The 17,621-nt window shown below is 34.1% G+C and overlaps 1 protein-coding gene across 1 annotated transcript in view; it reads right to left on the bottom strand.

Annotated features, from left to right (window-relative positions):
- Positions 1-17,621, bottom strand: part of GRID2 (glutamate receptor, ionotropic, delta 2) — a 1,246,697-nt gene that overhangs the window by 456,461 nt on the left and 772,615 nt on the right. The window contains exon 8 of the mRNA XM_012647158.1: positions 8,372-8,491. Coding sequence (XP_012502612.1) covers positions 8,372-8,491 — 120 coding nt within the window. The remainder of the gene's footprint in view (positions 1-8,371; positions 8,492-17,621) is intronic.

Below are 17,621 nucleotides of genomic sequence, written 5' to 3'. Positions count from 1 at the left end.
ATAAATATAAATATGTACCATGTAAAGAGATTTATTATGAGTGATTGGTTCACACAGTTACAATGGCTATAGAAGTCCCTAGATCAGCTGTCTGCAAACTAGAGAACCAGAGATGTGGGTGGTTTAGTTCCAGTCCAGACCCAAGGGCCTAAGAACCAGGGTAGCCAATGGTATAAGTACCAGTCTCAGTTTAATGCTCCAAAACTGAGGGGCCTCTAGTGTGATTCCTAGTTGGAGTCTGAAGGCCTAAGAACCAGAAGCAACCATGTTTCAGGGCAGGAGAACATGGATGTCCTAACTTGAACATGTAGCAAATTCACCCTTTCTATACCTTTTTCTTCTATTCAGGCCCTCAACAGATTGGATGATGTCCACCCACTGTGGTGAGAGCCATTTTCTTTACTTAGTCTACCATTTCAAATGCTAATATTTTCTGCAAACAGCCCACAGACATACCCAGAAATGATATTTTACCAGCTATCTTGGCATCTCTTAGCCCCGTCAAGGGGCCACATAAAATTCAGCATTACACAAAGTAAACAGTTCAGATTTTATAGTTCTTCCATAAAAGTTGGTGTTTCTATTCCCACTAAAACTTGGACTTGGAATTGTACTCTATCAGGAGAGGTCTGTATCATCCAAATCACCAGCAGAGATAGCTCCTTTTCTCTCCAAGAGGCAGTGAATGCTGATCACCTGAAGTAGAACTCCTTCAGAGATTATCTCAATTCTAGTAGCACCTAACTCTTCCAGAAAGTCAGAGTAACCCTAAACATCAGCAGATATATCTCTTATTTTCTCCACTCTGCAGTGATAGCAGATGGGCTCCCTGAGAAACAGAAATAATCTGGTCTACAGTATATACTTCTCAAGAGTTCAGAGCTCCCCTACACATCAAGAGACTGCTGGGATGAATCATTTTGAGAGTCTAACACAATGGAAATTTTATAACATATTAGACTGAATATCAATCACATGACTTTATAGCACAATATATTTTCTGAAGACACATCAGAATAAAAGCTGATGGAGGTAAATCATCATGATTGTATATTACATATAAAAGAAGATAGGAGAAAAAATAAAAGCTGTTGTGTTCACAACATATTGTCAATTCACAGAATTTTCTAGATTCTCTGTATTATATAAACCTTCCAAGACATAAATGCATTGCTAGAAATATGACGGTAAATAAAAACGGCAGATTTTCCAATTATGGGCTTAAATTATAAAGCCTGGGTTTATGCAGGCTAGGTTTACCGCCAGTTTCTACTAATAGATTTCTATACAATTATAGTTATTATATTTCCCAAACCTTGATTAAGAAACTTACAGAATTTTGGAGTCAGAAAAAATATTAAATGAAACAAAAAGATTAGTCTTTCATGCTATCACTGTGATTGTCATGTACAATGTTCTGTCAATCACACCTAAAATAAAGTTACTTTCTCCACCTCATATAGAAATTTCTTGTCAGACTAGCAACTAGACTTTGTACTTCTTGGGTTGGCTTGAAAATTAATCACATAATGTACTATCCATTTGCAAACAGGCATTATTTTAATTATCCCTCATTATGTACCATACAAACATAATTTCACTTAAACTTTACAGCAATCCTGAGACATAAGTATTAGTAATATTATTCACATTTTACAGATAAAGAAATTGAAGCTCACTTCTTTTAGAAGTTCAAAGATGACACAATCCAGTAAATGACAGAGTCAGTATTTCAACCCAGGTGTGCCTGACAGCAAAGGCTACAACACACTTTTTTTCCATGATAGCATGTTAAATCCAGCCTCATTGTTAGAAAATAATCTTGAACTACAAATACCAATAGTCCTAATGAACTTGTACTTTTATGGGTCTTTCCATGTTGCTTAGAATAATCAAATGTCGCACTATTTCCTTATTCTCTATGAATTCTTACAAACAAATTACACGTATATCTTAATAACAATTGAAATCATTGATTATATTTTTGGTGACCATGTGTCCAACTCTGATAGGCAATGAGAGTACAAAGATGGAAAGAGTATAATCATGCACTAACATGCTAATTAATTTAACTGCAAATACTTATTATTTTTCACTTGAATAAAGGAAAAACATGGCTGCTAAACTTACAGAGGCAGAAAAGAATCTTATGTTTTCTTATGTCATGATGAACATGTATTCATTCATTGAATACTTAATGAGCATCTAGTATATGCCATGCATCAGGCGATGTAAAAGGGAACAAACAAGTTCTTATCTCTTGGAGCTACATTGTAATGGGAAAAACAGACTATAAAAAAGTAATTAATTATATTTACATATACCTATACACATATAATAGGATTATATGTATACGTATAATTTCAGTTTGTAAAAAGTACTATAAAGAAACATAAAAGCAGGGTAACGCAAAAAAGTGAATTCATTTTAGGTATTCCAAAATCGGTGTACAAATACATGTTGAAGATACCAGTATAATATTTAATCATTGCCCATTTGAAGGCAATGCAGTTCTTTCCTCCTTCTAAGTAGAAGGCAGTAAAAGATTTCAGTTCATTTAAAATGGGCTAATAGCACTCTTTTATAATACCCTTTGCAAAAATAGTACATTAGGTTTGCCCCAAAATGCAAAGCAGTAGATTTTATATTTGTGAATTTAAAGTTGTAAAACCTGAGGAAAGATTCCAAGTATATCTGAGAAACCATTGTACCTAGTAGCTAAAATATCTCTGCTGTATCATTTTATTTCATTAACTTATGAGAAAACACTTTTATGAAGATACTAAGCATTACTATGCAATTAAGATTGGTTATGAAACCAGCTTTAATCTACTTTTCCTAGCCTTATTTTCCTGTTTGTGATAAAGTTCAAAGACATTAAATCTAGAGTATTAAATTTTAATGCTGAAATTCAGTATTCACAATAAAATGTGAATAGCATTGGCAAACCTAACAAAACAAAGAAAATGCAGACAAGCAAAAAAGCTATTATGTAGAATTTTTCTAAGAAAAACACACATCAATTCTTTAAAAGTAGAGTTAGTTAATTTAATCTTTATTTTTTATTTCTTCTTAAAATAAGTTTAATTTTAGATGATTGGAGAGAATGGTATTACTCAAATTAATTTTTTTTCTTAGAAATTCTGTATTGTAGTGAACAGAAACAAAAATAACCATATTCTTGGGCAAAGGTTAAGGATGAGAAAATCTTAATGATTTCAAAATTTGGCTTTGAGTTTTGCTTGAATTTATCTTCATGGAACATACAATGTGCTAACACCTTGAATATACCATCTATTAAATCAAACACCATCTTACATCAAAGTGAAAAAACATGTAAAAAATATCAAAGCAGGAGAGCTCTTCATTTTGATCATCAGCAGTGAAAATTAAATAACTCTTTTCGCATTCTCACCAAATTCAGAAAAATGAAACCTTCATTCATACAATGCCAGGATGGCAGAGACTAGTCCAAAATTTGAGACTGTGAATCCTTGGTACATTTCACATTCAAATCCCGAGCAGGCACAACCCTGCTTAGTTTATGAGATCTGACAGTATCCCTGCTCAAGGTGATAAGGCTTCGGGCATTGTATACACTTAGCCACTGGCGGCAGAATAAAGACTGACAACTTGACAGTTCATCAATTGGAAAGCCATTTACTCTTTCTGAGACATGGAGAAACCGGGAGTGGAACTTTAATTTTGGACATGCATCTAGGAAATCTGTACTGCAATTATTTGCATAGTAATGTTTTTCCTTGATAAGTGTCTTTGAAAACATTATTATATGTGTCAATGCTTGTACAAAGGAACTGCCTCATTTATAAATTAAGTTCGCAATCTACAAACTAATTCATAATAGTCTTAAAATTAATTGAGAGCTAGATTTGAAGTTTTATAAATTCAGTAATTAATTAAAATTGCCAATTAGTAGAAAAACATTCGAGTTGTAAAAACAAATATTTAAGAATTAAGAAAGCTTAAAATTTTTAAAACGATACGAAAATTTTTTGAGTGTCAACAATGTATAAGGCACCATCAAGTAAATATTTATAGTGTCTTTCAAATAATATTTATATAATGCCAGTTTATAGGAGAATTTCAATCTAGTTTGGGATGTGGAGCATAGAAATATAAACAATTAAATAATTTCAGGAGTTATTTAATATTACTTAAGAATAAAGGATACATAAGCTAACTAATGTATATGATTCATTGTCACCTTAATGGCAGAAATAACAAATTATGGACTTTGAATTCAGACCAGAGTGAAGAAACTACTTTGATCTTAGAACTACATTAAACCACATTGGTCTTAGAAGGCTAAATAAAGCCCTCTTGTGCCATCCTCACAAGCATTACTTGGTGAGTGCCTGGAACCCATCTACACCTGGAATCATGAATTCCGATTATGACTCTGTCCCCAGACATAAATTTTTTGGCTCCAAACCTCTCTCATTTAATCCGTATTAATACACAGGCTCATCTGACGTGCTGAAAATACGTTACGCTCTTGAGCCATACTTCCTCTCTATTGCTGAGCTACCTCCTGCCTTCATTGCTACCCACATCCAATTGAGATTTTATGCTCTGTCACTCCAACCATGCTCTTGCCAACATCCTTAACCTCACTGCTGCATTGTCCTGCTATCAAAACAAAACAACACAACAGAAAACAAAAACAATCTCAGGAAGCCCCAAGCCTACATTAATTCAAATTATCTCAGTCTGCTGAATGCTGCTGGGCAAACACACACAACTGTGCAGATTAGTGCAACAGTGCATTCTAGATCTCTAACCAAATGAACCAGCAGCCCTGCCTGGCCTCTTTCATGTTCCCTAGTCAGCTTTCTCCAGTTTGCCACAGCAGCTATTTCAAAACTTCTTCACTGTCTTTAGATCTCCAGCCTCATTATCGCCAATGTCTTCTGTTACTTTTTCCCTTTTAGCAGATAATCTCACCTCCCACTTCCCCAAGAAAAGATAATCTATTTCTTCACACTTCCCTTAACTTCCTAACACCAAACACGAAGACTTGCACACATATCAATCTTTCCTTACGCTCTCCCCCTCATCACTCTGGAAAATGGCGTCCCTCATGCCTAAGGTTAAAAACTCCATCTAATGCTCGATCCGATCCTCTCTTTCTTTCTCCTGGACTTCTGTAAATGATCACCTTTCTTTCCTTTATCTTCATTTTCTTCCTCTCCACTGGCTTGGTCTGTGAGCACGCAAATATACTGAAGTCTCTTACATTCTAAAACTCCTCCCTGAACTTCACAAAGCCATTTCATTACCACCACCCAAACATATGACCTTCTTCATCTTCCCTTTTACTTTTCTACTATTGCTATTTAAACATATGGCATTTACATTCTACTGAGATTTCTCTCATTAATCACAATTAATTGCAACATCTTTTGATGTACCGAGCACTGTTCTTGGGTGCTTCACATTACTAACTCATTTAGGTTAGGCAGGGAAAACCTTAGTATAAAAATCCAACAGAAAGAATAATTTTAGGCAACCTCAGTCAAAAACATTAATGTAAACATAATTATAATTTTAAGTAAACCTAATTTTTATATAAAATTATATCTATATATATATATTAGGAATTTATGGAGATTCCTTAATCTGATACAAGATAATAAAAAAGAAAAATAAAAAATTACATTTTGTAGTATAATGTTAAAATTTTTTTCTCTGACATTGATCATGATTCAAAAATGCATTACTACTATTACTTCCATTTAACATCGTCCTAGAAGTCCTAGTCAGTGCACTAAGGCAAGAAAAAATAAAAAGTGTAAAATTACAAAGGAAGAGACAAAAACTTTCATTAACTGCGGACGATAAGACAATTTGCAGAAAATTCACAAGAATCTACAAATAAGTTATTAGAATTAAAAATCTGAGCAAGAGAGTTAAATATAAAACCATTATAAAATATCAATGTTATCCCCACAGTGACAAACAGAAAATGAAATTTTAAAAGATGTCATATATTCATAGACTATAATACCACTCAGCAATATAAATTTTAGAAAAATAAATAAAACTATTGATACACAAAAATAAGAATATATCTTAAAAAACATGTTGTGAGAAAGAAGACATGAGTATGTACTACATTATCCCTTTATATGAACTTCCAGAACAAGCAAACTGTATGTGTTTCTAAGAATGGAAACAGGAAAGATGGGACTTTCTAGGTGTGGGAAATGTTCTATAATTTGACCTGAGTGGGGATCACATTGGTGAATGCAAATTACTGAAACCCATTGTACACTTAGAATTTATGTGTTTTGTTGTATTTAAGCTATATTCAATTAAATAAAAAACAGATACTGTATGAAGACTAAAATTTTACTCTTTTCTCATCCCATATATTAAAGAAAATGTCCAGGTAGACAAAAGATATTAATTTAAAAGGCAGAGTTATAAAACCTTTGGAGCATAACTGAGCATAACATCTTTATTACTCTGGGAGGTTGGGAATGATTTTTTTGAACAAGACTAAATAGCAATAATCATAAGGAAGAAAATTTATAATTCTACTAAATTTAAAGGTACTTTAAATGGCATGCAAATAAAATCCACATAGAAGAAAGCAGTATTTGCAACATAATTAAGTAACAAAAAGACCAATATTCAGGATATACGGGTAACTTCTAGAAATCAATCATGAAAAGCAAAAGACAGTCCCCACTCTGCAGCCCAAATGGCCAAAATTCTTGAATGTGAAATTAACTCAAAGAGAAATCTGAAGAGCCAAAAAGAGTAGAAAAAGATGTAGAACTTTTTTATAATCAGGAAAATGTAAATTGAAACTATGAGGTTAAATCATTATATATCCAGTAAATCAATAAAAATTTAAAAGTCTTACAAATCCAATGTTTAGTTAGAATGTGAGACAATAGATTTTGTCTGCACTGCTGGTAGTATGTAAATTGGTAAATCTCTATGAAAACGGTTTTGATGTTATGTAGTGGAGTTCAATATATTCAATTCTATTTCTGGATACAAAATCTAAAGAAAAATGCACAAATACAATAGTGTATATCTGAGATGTATGTCCAAGAATATTTGTGACAGCATTGCTTATAATAGTCTAAAGATGGAAACAAACTACAGCAGACTGTGAAACATTCATACAATAGAAAATAACACATCAATATAAATGAATAAGCTGCAACTACATGTAACAAGGATTAACACAAATGTAATGTCGAACACGAGAAGCAAGAAAAAAGAATATATGCACTATTGTGTCCATTCATAAGGTGAAATATTTGCAAAACGTAATTATATAAAAATGCAAACAATTTATAAAATTATATTTAAAATGTAAAATAAAAAGTATCATAAAATTCAGATTCCAGATTACACTACCTAAGGAGGGAGGTCCAGCATGTAGTCAGAGAGAAGCATATGGGGGTGGTTAGAATGTTTGGTGTGTTCTATTTCTTGACCATAGTAGTGGTTGTTTCCTTTAAAATAATTCACTAAACTATCATTGTGTATAAAATGAAAATTAAAAACACATTAAGATAGCTTCAACTCCTTTAGTATAAATTCACTGAGAAATTTTCATTGCTGATAAGAATAACTCCTGACTTCATTTTGTCTGGGTTTTTCTGCATCTTACATCCCAACACTGGAAAGAAACCGACTAAGGAAACTCTTACCCCCAATGCAGTGAAATTTATAGTTATCTGCTCTGCATACACATTCACTTTCCTTAGGTTTTTCCCTACCAAAAATATATAAAAATAGCAAATCCAAACTACAGAAAATCCATTTCCCAAGGGCTTTTATATTAACATTTCTCCTTGAGGAAGGCATTGTCCCTGTATTTCATGAAACATCCTTTACTGGCACTTACCTGCTTCTTACATGAGATCTTTAGTATATAACAAGAGCACATTTTCTGCCAACTATTTTCTACTTATTACATGACACATATAGAGCTTGAAATGTCATTTTTTACAGTAGACTTTCTGTCTAACTGTATGAAATTTATCCAAGTTGTTCTGATTTTACGCATATTAAAAGTTAAAACCAAGCAGCTACACATTGTATATATATTAAATTTACTACTTTATAAAAATTATTATTATGAATGAAAGATGTTGCCATTTCCCTAGGCAACATTTTTCCCTTTAATTATTCTAAGGCATGTGTAGAATTTGTTGCTTAATACTTTTGGTTAAGTTTTTAACGTCATATCAATGTCTAATTCTTTCTCCTTTCTCTTTCAAACTACAATGTAGTTTAACGTGTCCTGTGATTATGTTTCCCAGAGAACGATCAAGCAAAACCACAGTATTGGAAAAAACATATTTATCAGTGTGTCTGGTCTTACTTTGCGAACACCTCTGCCAAGCTCTTCTCCATAGTTGGTTCCAAGAATTTCGAAGTGGACATTGGGATTGCCTCCATTTTCTCCAAACTCTAGCTCTCCAGTCAACCCACTAACTCCACCCTAAAAAAAGAGAACAGATACTGATGTAAAATTTCAGAAGTAAAAACATAATAAAACATAAGAGAAAGTTCTAGGAACTCTACTTCCATCTATAAAATAAATATTTCAGGCATGCAATTATTGACAGGCTATTTTTAAATAGGTACACAGCATAAAATGGAGCACAGTTGAAAGTAATCTTGACAATCACTTAATCTGATTTCACCTATTTGTCATATAGACAAAGAAATTTAGACCCAAAGAGTCAAATAGCTGCTCAAAATGACACCATGATAGAGCTGAGACTAAATTCCAGGCTAGAGTTTTTGCCACCATACTCTGTGACTTGCATGGGTCCATTAGTCAGAAAACAAGATGCTTCTGGACAGTGTACACTCTACTCTGGAGACAAGTTTCAATAATATTCTTTGCTCCAGCAAAATTCCATTCAAATTTGATCTAAAATTATACCTGAGAATCTTAAAATCCGTGGTTTTGAAATTATTAGAGGTTTATTTTTCCTCGTTATTTAAATATATTTTCCAAATTAAAAGTAAAAGAAATCTAACTTAGGCTTGAGATCTCTTCTTGTTCTTAACTGGTAGTGCTAGATGTTGAGACTCATTGGGAATTTCCAAGCTTCATCTTTCCTCAACATGACAGATGTTCACTTTCCAACACATGGCAATGTAGGTCACATTTCTTTCTTTCTTACTCATTTCTCAGTTAAGTTTATCAGCCTTCATATTTTTTAGGATTTTACAAATGAAAATCACATTCTGAGTCACTTCAATGCTAAAGTATGTCTAACTTAAAATTTTTGCTTATTAATAACATTTATTTGGACAACAAATTATCTCAGTTTGTAAATTGCTTCAATTATCACCTCTATGATGTTAATATTTAAACGTATTTCACTTGCCATAACCTGTAACTCCATTTCTTGTCTTTTCTGGGGGCTGGTATTATGTTATTATATCTCCTACTTCATCTATGCCTTTTTGCCCATCACTTGATGCTAATTTCATAATAGAAATTCAATACACTATTGTCAATTGATGTTTTTCTACCTTAATCATTAATTTCAATATATATTCTATTTTATTTTTGTAACAATAATAAAATTATTATTATTTAATATTAATATATAAATTGATAAATATTAATTTATTATAATAATACAATTATTATTAATAAGTTATAGATAATTTATTGATAAAAAGCCTATTGGATTTGATATGCCTGTGCTCTTTTCATATACGGTTTAGCAATCCAGAGTATAGGTGACGCTTTCTGGATTTCACCAATGGCACCAGAATCTACTAGCTGTGTAAACCTGGCTAAGTCATTTAATTTCCCTATGCCTCAATTTCTGTGTATGCTAAATGGGAAAAATAATAGTGCCTACCCCAGAGGATTATTATGATTCCTATTATAATACATGTAAACAATACGGAAGAGTGCTTGACATAGGGTGAGAGCTTTATTACTATTATCAGTATCATCATCATTACCTCCACCATTATTTAATTCTTTAAGTTTGGAGGCTTTCTAGATCTCCTAGAAATTGTACACATGGTCTTGAAATTTTTAAATTAAAGTTTATTTGGTTTCCAAAATTCATTACATACCTGAATATTTAGATGGCTTAAGAAATTTTTTTTTTTTTTTTCAAATTCCAACTCAGTACATTTCATTGATAAGTACTTGGGGAAAAAAGAATTGAAATAGCTGGTCTAGAATCTATTCACTCCCTTTACTGATGTATATGTAGGGGAGCGGCCTGGATTGGGGGTGGGATGTCTACTGTCCTTGTCACCTAGAACTCCAAGTTCTAGTGTAATAAACTAGGAATAAAATAAACCAGTAATGTTTACTAGGAGTAAGAGTTCTTATTTATACAAAGCCTTTAGCAAGATATCCCAGGCTAAGGAAATATTGTACTAAAATAAACCCAGGATTTATGGATTAATGGTTAATAGCTCCCTGAAAAATGTCTTGAAGGTTTATACTTTCCAGGGCAAAAATTGAGATCTTTCATAACATAAACACCCCCTGCGGTGAGAGGTAAACATGTGAAACCTTCCTTGGAGACAGAATGTGCATTTCCCATTCAGGAAGAAAAGACCTGGCAGCAATGCAGAATGTCTCGTACTCTCTCTCTTTTTCCTGTGCCCCTTGCTTACCTGTATTTTTGGTAAGTGTAATATATCTGATTCTTGCAGGTCTGTTCCAATTCTATGTGTTAGCTCAGTATTAATATCTCACGACATCCAATTATCACTTAAGATTTTAAAGATCAAGGTAAATATAGTGGATCTTATTATTTTTAATATCTCCAAATGGTAAATACTATAGGAGTTTGATAGAAAAATATAGCTTATGTTACTATGCATAAGTTCAAACTGCTGGCATTCAAAAATCTTTTAGTAAGAGCTTTTCTTGTCCTCAATCACACATCTACCTCAAAAATATCTCCTAATTATATCAGAATCTTAAATTTCTGTCTTAGTACTTTATTTCTAGGAAAAAGGAGAAAATATTACATATCAATACGATCGCTACATAGCAAAAATACTATGCCCCTGAAATGTCTAAACATTCAGCACTAGACTACCTGGTGCTATATTATTATTCCCAATCAATATTCATATAGCTGCTCGAGCCATGTCTTTACCCCTCCCTTGTATCTGCCGCTGAGTGACTCAGTGCACTTAACATTGAACAAGGTACAAAAACCAATAAGTTGGGGGACTTGCATTTAGTTTGCTGTAACCTCCATTTACCTTGTTCACCTTTTTGACTTTGTAATTTATCTTCTTTATGCTATATTCTTAATGAGCTCTTGGCATGCCTAATCAGTGAAACCTTCTCTCACAAAGATGTCAGCGATTCTTGAGAGGTCAATATTTCAAGCAAATAAACCCTTTAACTAAAGCCCCTTGTTATTTCACCCAGATTTAACCTCTCTGATTTTTGATTGCTTTGAAAAATTCCATGGCTTTTGAGCTTTTTTCATCTATCCTCAGATTAACCTTGAAAACAGAGCCTTGGTAAAAATGTGTACTGGCCAAGTTGTAAGGAATGGCCATTATATGCATGCATGGTTGTATTCTTTATCTCTTGGTGATGTAGCAGATCCTACACAAAATAAGCTAATGGGGCACTGATAGCAGGAAAAACATATACAAATGATTTTGAAATATCATTTAAATTAACAGTAAAAATTGCTTCCAACATAAACCTTTTTTAAAATACCAAGTAAAATTAGTTTGTATTTTATCCTACCCACTCGATATAGAAATACCAGTGAACATCAAATATAAAGAGCAAAGAGGAAAAAAAAATAAAAGAGGAAAATCAAAGGTTGGGAATAATTTACCACTGGATAATAAGTTTTTGAAAAGTAAAGGTTTGCTATTTCTCTATGGATAGTATAAGTTGGAAAAAACATGAAAAATATACTTCCTAAGATTAATGTCACTCTGTTTATGGGGCTGAAGGATCTTTTCTTATACTAGAAATTGCAAAGTAGAGACACTTTTGGAGGATGATATGGAACATCAAATATTTACCATTCTTGCCTAGTTTCTTTATACATATTCCCAGGGTCTTTGTAACCCGCAGACATGCTTGGTAAACAAGGACATTCCGTGACATAATCATGAGCCCCCCAAGGCAGTGAACACACTAGGAGATGCCAGACTCGGCAGCATGTCCTGATGCCTCCATGTTTCATCAGGGTTGTGTTTGGAGTGAAATATCCCTGACAGAAGCAAAATACCACATTTTCTACCCAGCAAAAATATATAACTATGGGTAGATAAATACCAGGATACAGGATGCAAGAAACAAAATAAAACCAAAAAATATATATATGGAATCCTTAGGAAAATTTGAGTTGCCATATAACATTTACATTAATGTGTATATGTATATAGGTATGTGCATATATATACACATATCTTTATACAAATATATATATCCTCAAATAGTCATTCATAATTGAAACTTGCAGCAAACTGAGAAGTGACTAGGATGTTACTATCATTTTGATAATGCAGTCTCCATTTTAGGGGAAACTGAGGCCTACTCAGCTAGTTAACTAAGGAACCCAAGCTGAAACCTTCAGCTTTTGCTTTATGTTTTCTCCTCTAGATTACATAAACTGTATGTCTAATATAACATATGTATATCATAGTGGATGGCTCAAAAAATGTATCACTATCTGAATTAAATTAAAATCTATGCCACTTTATCCACTTTATGATTCAAATAATCTGAAGCTGGAATGTACATTTGTGAATCTGCAAGCAGCCTATTCCAAGGGCATGGATGGCATTTTTAAAATCTTCTGTGGCAATAAGTTTATTTGCATACATACTTGTGAAAAAGCTATCTTACATTTCAAGTCAATACTGTTTGTGGTAAATCAGATTATGTTTTTCTAAATTCTCTCCTTTCAGGTTTGTTAATTCTAAATGATACGTAGTACTTTACACCAAAAGTAATATGTTTCCATTCCTCTAAGTATGCAAATTTTTTAAAAGTTTACAAAACCAAACAATGTAACATACGAGAGTTAACTTTTTCCAAACCATTAACCCAGGAATCACCATGTTACTCTTCCTTTTCCTCACACACTTCTCTTAAATCACCAAATCTTATTTCAATCCCCTAAATTTCTCTCAAAGATAAGCTACTTCTATCCATCTCATGGCTCACACCCTTGCCAGGCCTCCTCTAAGTGGGAGCTTTAGCCTCCTAATTGATGTTTCCTCATCCAGTCTGCCCTGGTCCAGCGGCAGCTACAGAGTGGGTTCTCCACTTGGCAGCCACAGGATAATCTGATCTTGTCACCACCCTGTTTAAAATATGTCAACATCACTTTACCCCTTGAGTACAGTTTAAAAACTTTAACATAGTTTATCAAACCTTCATGATCTTTCCCCTTCTCTTACTTTACGAGGAACCATGTGTCTGTTCTCTGTCTATTCTGGACACCGTGGGCTTGTTTCAGATGCTGAAATGTGCCCAGCTCTCTTTCCTCCAAGCCCGAAAACATTCTATTCCCTTAGCATGAAACGTTCTTCCTTCCCCATTTCTGGAACATTCTTCTTTTTCCTTTTTTGGCTAATGCCTACTCAACCTAAATGTTTCCACTTATCTGTCACTCTTAGGCCTAAAGTAGGCCTTCCAGTCACATATTTCCAGAACAGTTGTTGTTTCCCCTCTTTAGAACAAATCACACTTGTAATTATTTTTGATATTTCTATTTTCCTTTCATTCTGTGATCTCACAGTACAGCATATGGTAGTATTCAATAAATATTTGCTGAAGGAATAAATTACCATGTAAGAATTGGTATAATTTTAACATTTTTGCCATTTCAAAGAATATTCTTTCAGATATCAACATACATCAAGATATCCCTATTAGATACCAATGTGGATCATATATATATTAACATATATCAATATGATAAAGTATATTGGTACTTAAAGATTTGGGATACTCCACAAATATTGCTATTTGCTATTTTTCCACATTTAGTATTGAAAATAATTGCCACAAAGAATTTAACAGAAATTGATTAATTAAGTCAATGTGGTGGTATTTAATTTAAGGATCTATCAAATATCAATTGGCTTACTCATGTAGAATACACAGAAAATGATAAGTGGTTTTATATGTATAATTATATTTTGAATGTATTATTTTTCTTAGTTTATTTTTAATTAAACAAAAGAGATAAAGGTATTCTTTCTAAAACTCATGTCTTGTTTCATTTAAAAATTCATTAATGTCTTTCATTTACCTACATATAAATTTTTTTCCTCAATTTCTTTCCAGTCCAAACAATTCTATGTGTTCTATGTACTCTGGTAAATCAATCAACCTTTGTCATTATGCACATGATTTAATCTAATAGATATGTCAGCTACAGTGCTCCACGTCATGAAATATCCTCCTTTCATAGCTCTACATATCCTAACCCTGCTAGTTTTCAAGTTTCCATTAGATGCTATCAGCATAATGCAAATATTTCTAATCTATTTTCCAAGTCAGGTTTCCCAGGGAATAGCACTGCAGTGGAGATTTTCTTATATGCAGGAGATTCACTTGAAATGTTCATGAGAAAGCACCTGCGAGGGAGTGAAGGAAGAGGGGGTGGGCAGAGGAAGAGGTGAAACTGAGAGTTTTTGCTGGAGTTGATTTATAATTTTTTTTCACTGTAGTCTGAGAAGATGAGTGGTATAATTTCTATTTTTTTAAATTTTTTGAGACATGTTTTGTGGCCTACGATATGGTCAATCTTAGAGAACATCCCATAAGCTGATGAGAAAAATATATCTTCAGTGGTTTTTGGGTAGAATGTTCTATAAATGTCAGTCAGGTCCATTTTTTTCTAGAATTCTGTTTAAGTCCATCATTTCTTTGTTTATTTTCTGTTTGGAGGATCTGTCCTGTTCTGTCAGAGGGGTGTTGAAGTCTCCGGCTATTATGGTGTTGCTGTTTATCATTTTGCTTAGATGAAGTAGAATTTCCTTTATGAATCTGGGTGCACTTGAGTTAGGTACATAAATGTTTAGAATTGTTATGTCTTCTTGTTGAATTGTACCCTTCACCATTATATAGTGACCATCTTTGTCTTTCATTACTTTTGTTGATTTCAAGACTAAGTTATCTGAAATCAGAACTGTCATGCCAGTTTTATTTTGGCTTCTATTTGCTTGAAATATTGTTTTCCATTCCTTCACCTGAGTCTGAATGCATCCTTATGGGTTAGATGTATTTCTTGAAGACAGTAGATATTTGGCTTGTGTGTATTTATCAATTCAGCCAGCCTATGTCTCTGTAGTGGGCAGTCACATTTATTGAGAGAATTGATAAGTGGAGGAGATTTCTGTTCATCCTGTTGAGTTGAACTTTGTTGCTTTGTTTTTCTCTCTCGAGCCATTGTGGTATCTGGCCTTTGACCTTTAGCTTTTGGATAATTTTACTTTGGTGAGTGTTTATCGTGCTGATCTATGGGTAACACTGTTTTGAGTACTTCCTGGAGGGCAGGTCTTGTCTTGATGAATTCCCTCAGTCTTTGCTTGTCTGAGAAGGTCTTTATTTTTCCTTTGTATATGAAACTTAGTTTTTCAGGGTACAAGATTCTAGGCTGGGCATTATTCTGTTCGAGAAGAGTGACAACGGGGTCCCAGTCTTTTCTTGCTTGTAAGGTCTCAGTTAAGAAGTCTCCCGTTATTCTGATGTATTTTCCTTTGTAGGTTACCTGCTTCTTTTGCCTTACAGCTCATAGGAGGTCCTCTCTGGTGTTTATTTTGGTCAGTCTGATAACTGTGTGTCACGATGTCTTCCCGTTTGCAATGAATTTCCCAGGAGTTTTTTGAGCTTCTTGTATCTGGATATCTAGATTTTTATAAGGCTTGGGAAATTTTCCTCTATTATATACTCAAATAGCTTATCCAACCCTTGTATATTTTCTTTTTCTCCCTTGGGGATGCCTATGATTCTCATGTTAAGCCTCTTCACATAATCCCATATTTCTTGTAGGCTTTGCTCTTTTCTCCTATTTCTCTGCTCTATCTCTGTGGCTGACGTATTTAATTGAAAGGTGTTATCTTCAATCCCTGAGATTCTTTCTTCTGTTTTATCTACCCTGTTCTTGAGGCTTTCCACTGTGTTTTGTAATTCCTTGAGTTAATTTTACATTTCCAGAAGTTCTGTTTGATTTTTCTTTAATATTTCAATTTCTTTACTGAATTTTTCTTCCAAGTGCTGGATTTTTTGTGTGTGGTTTCTTTGTGTTGGTTATCCATTTTCTCTTACATATCATTGAGTTTTCTTACAATCCATGTTCAAAATTCTTCTTCTGTCATTTTAGTGTTCTAAATTTGGTAGCTGTCCATTGCTAGAGAGCTGGTGTTCCCCTTTAGGGTTGTGCTTTCCATTTGATTCTTCATACTTCCAGAGTTCTTTCCCTGATTCCTTCCCATCTGGATCAGCTGTTGCTTCTTACCTGTAGATTTTCTTTGGATAATGACACTCCTTGTTTAGTCTCTGAGCCAGTAGGTGGTGTTCGTGGGTGAGATTCGACCACACCCTGTATGATGAGTCAGTAGATGCAGTAAAAGGTTATGCAAATTGACTCCTTGTCAGTAGGTGGCGCTTGCTGGGAGGAGCAAGCCGCAGTGTTGTGACACAAGCACTCGCTTGCCCACTACTGTTGGTGTTTCACTGGGTCATGTGCACCCCAAGTCCACTGGCTCTGACCCAGCATAGCCACAGGAATTGCCCAAGGACTGCAGCCTTTGTGGCTCAACTGCTTTACGAATTTAGTCTAGTTTCCAGGCTGCTTTTTGGCAGCCAGTGGTGGGGCTAGAGGGAACTCAAGTTTTGGGGTAGACAGTTTCTCTCTGACTGCACTGGTGTAATGCTCCCTCCATGGGCACTAGCCAAATTCTGCCCTGTGCTGTATTCCCCTGTGCCAGGGAGACCCTGGATTTCAGTCACTTCACTCTCCCTTCCCCAGGCACAGAGCTTCTCTCTCCACTGGGCGTGCAAGTGTGGCACTGCCAGGGAATGGAGGAGGGCTGGTGTAGGCAACATAAGACTGTCTTGTCTTCCCTCCTCAGTATCTCCTTCCTTGACATAATGTTAAAAGCAGATAGTATGGTTGCTCACCTGATTTTTTGGGTTTTTCTGAAGGTGCTTCCTTGTGTGGATAGTTGTTGAGTTTGGTGTTTGTGCAGCGGGATGATCACGGGAGGTTTCTATTTAGCCATCTTGCTCTGTTCCCATTGATTATAGACATTCTAAGAGCAGCATTTTATATATTGAATTGCTCCATGAGAAATACTGATATATTATGATGTCTCTTTCCTTTCTACTCTACTAAATAAATACCCTCACTAAATAAATGTCTCCTAAGCAACCTTCTAAACTATTATTCTGTATTTGTATGAAAGCTTCAGAAGAATAAATATATTCAGGTGCCTGCGTCCTAGCCAAACCATAAATTAATAAATTGGCAGTATCAGAATCATGTTCAACAACCTCCCTTGGATTCACACCTGCCAGCTCTCTACATAGATAAAGCTGGAAGATTTTGGCAACACCTTGAGTATAGATTTGAGTTATT

This window comes from Propithecus coquereli, unplaced genomic scaffold, assembly GCF_000956105.1.
Source record: "Propithecus coquereli isolate 6110/MARCELLA unplaced genomic scaffold, Pcoq_1.0 Scaffold26, whole genome shotgun sequence".
NCBI lineage: Eukaryota > Metazoa > Chordata > Mammalia > Primates > Indriidae > Propithecus > Propithecus coquereli.
The sequence above is the reverse complement of the archived record's forward strand: the minus strand, read 5'-3'. Positions and strand labels throughout refer to the sequence as shown.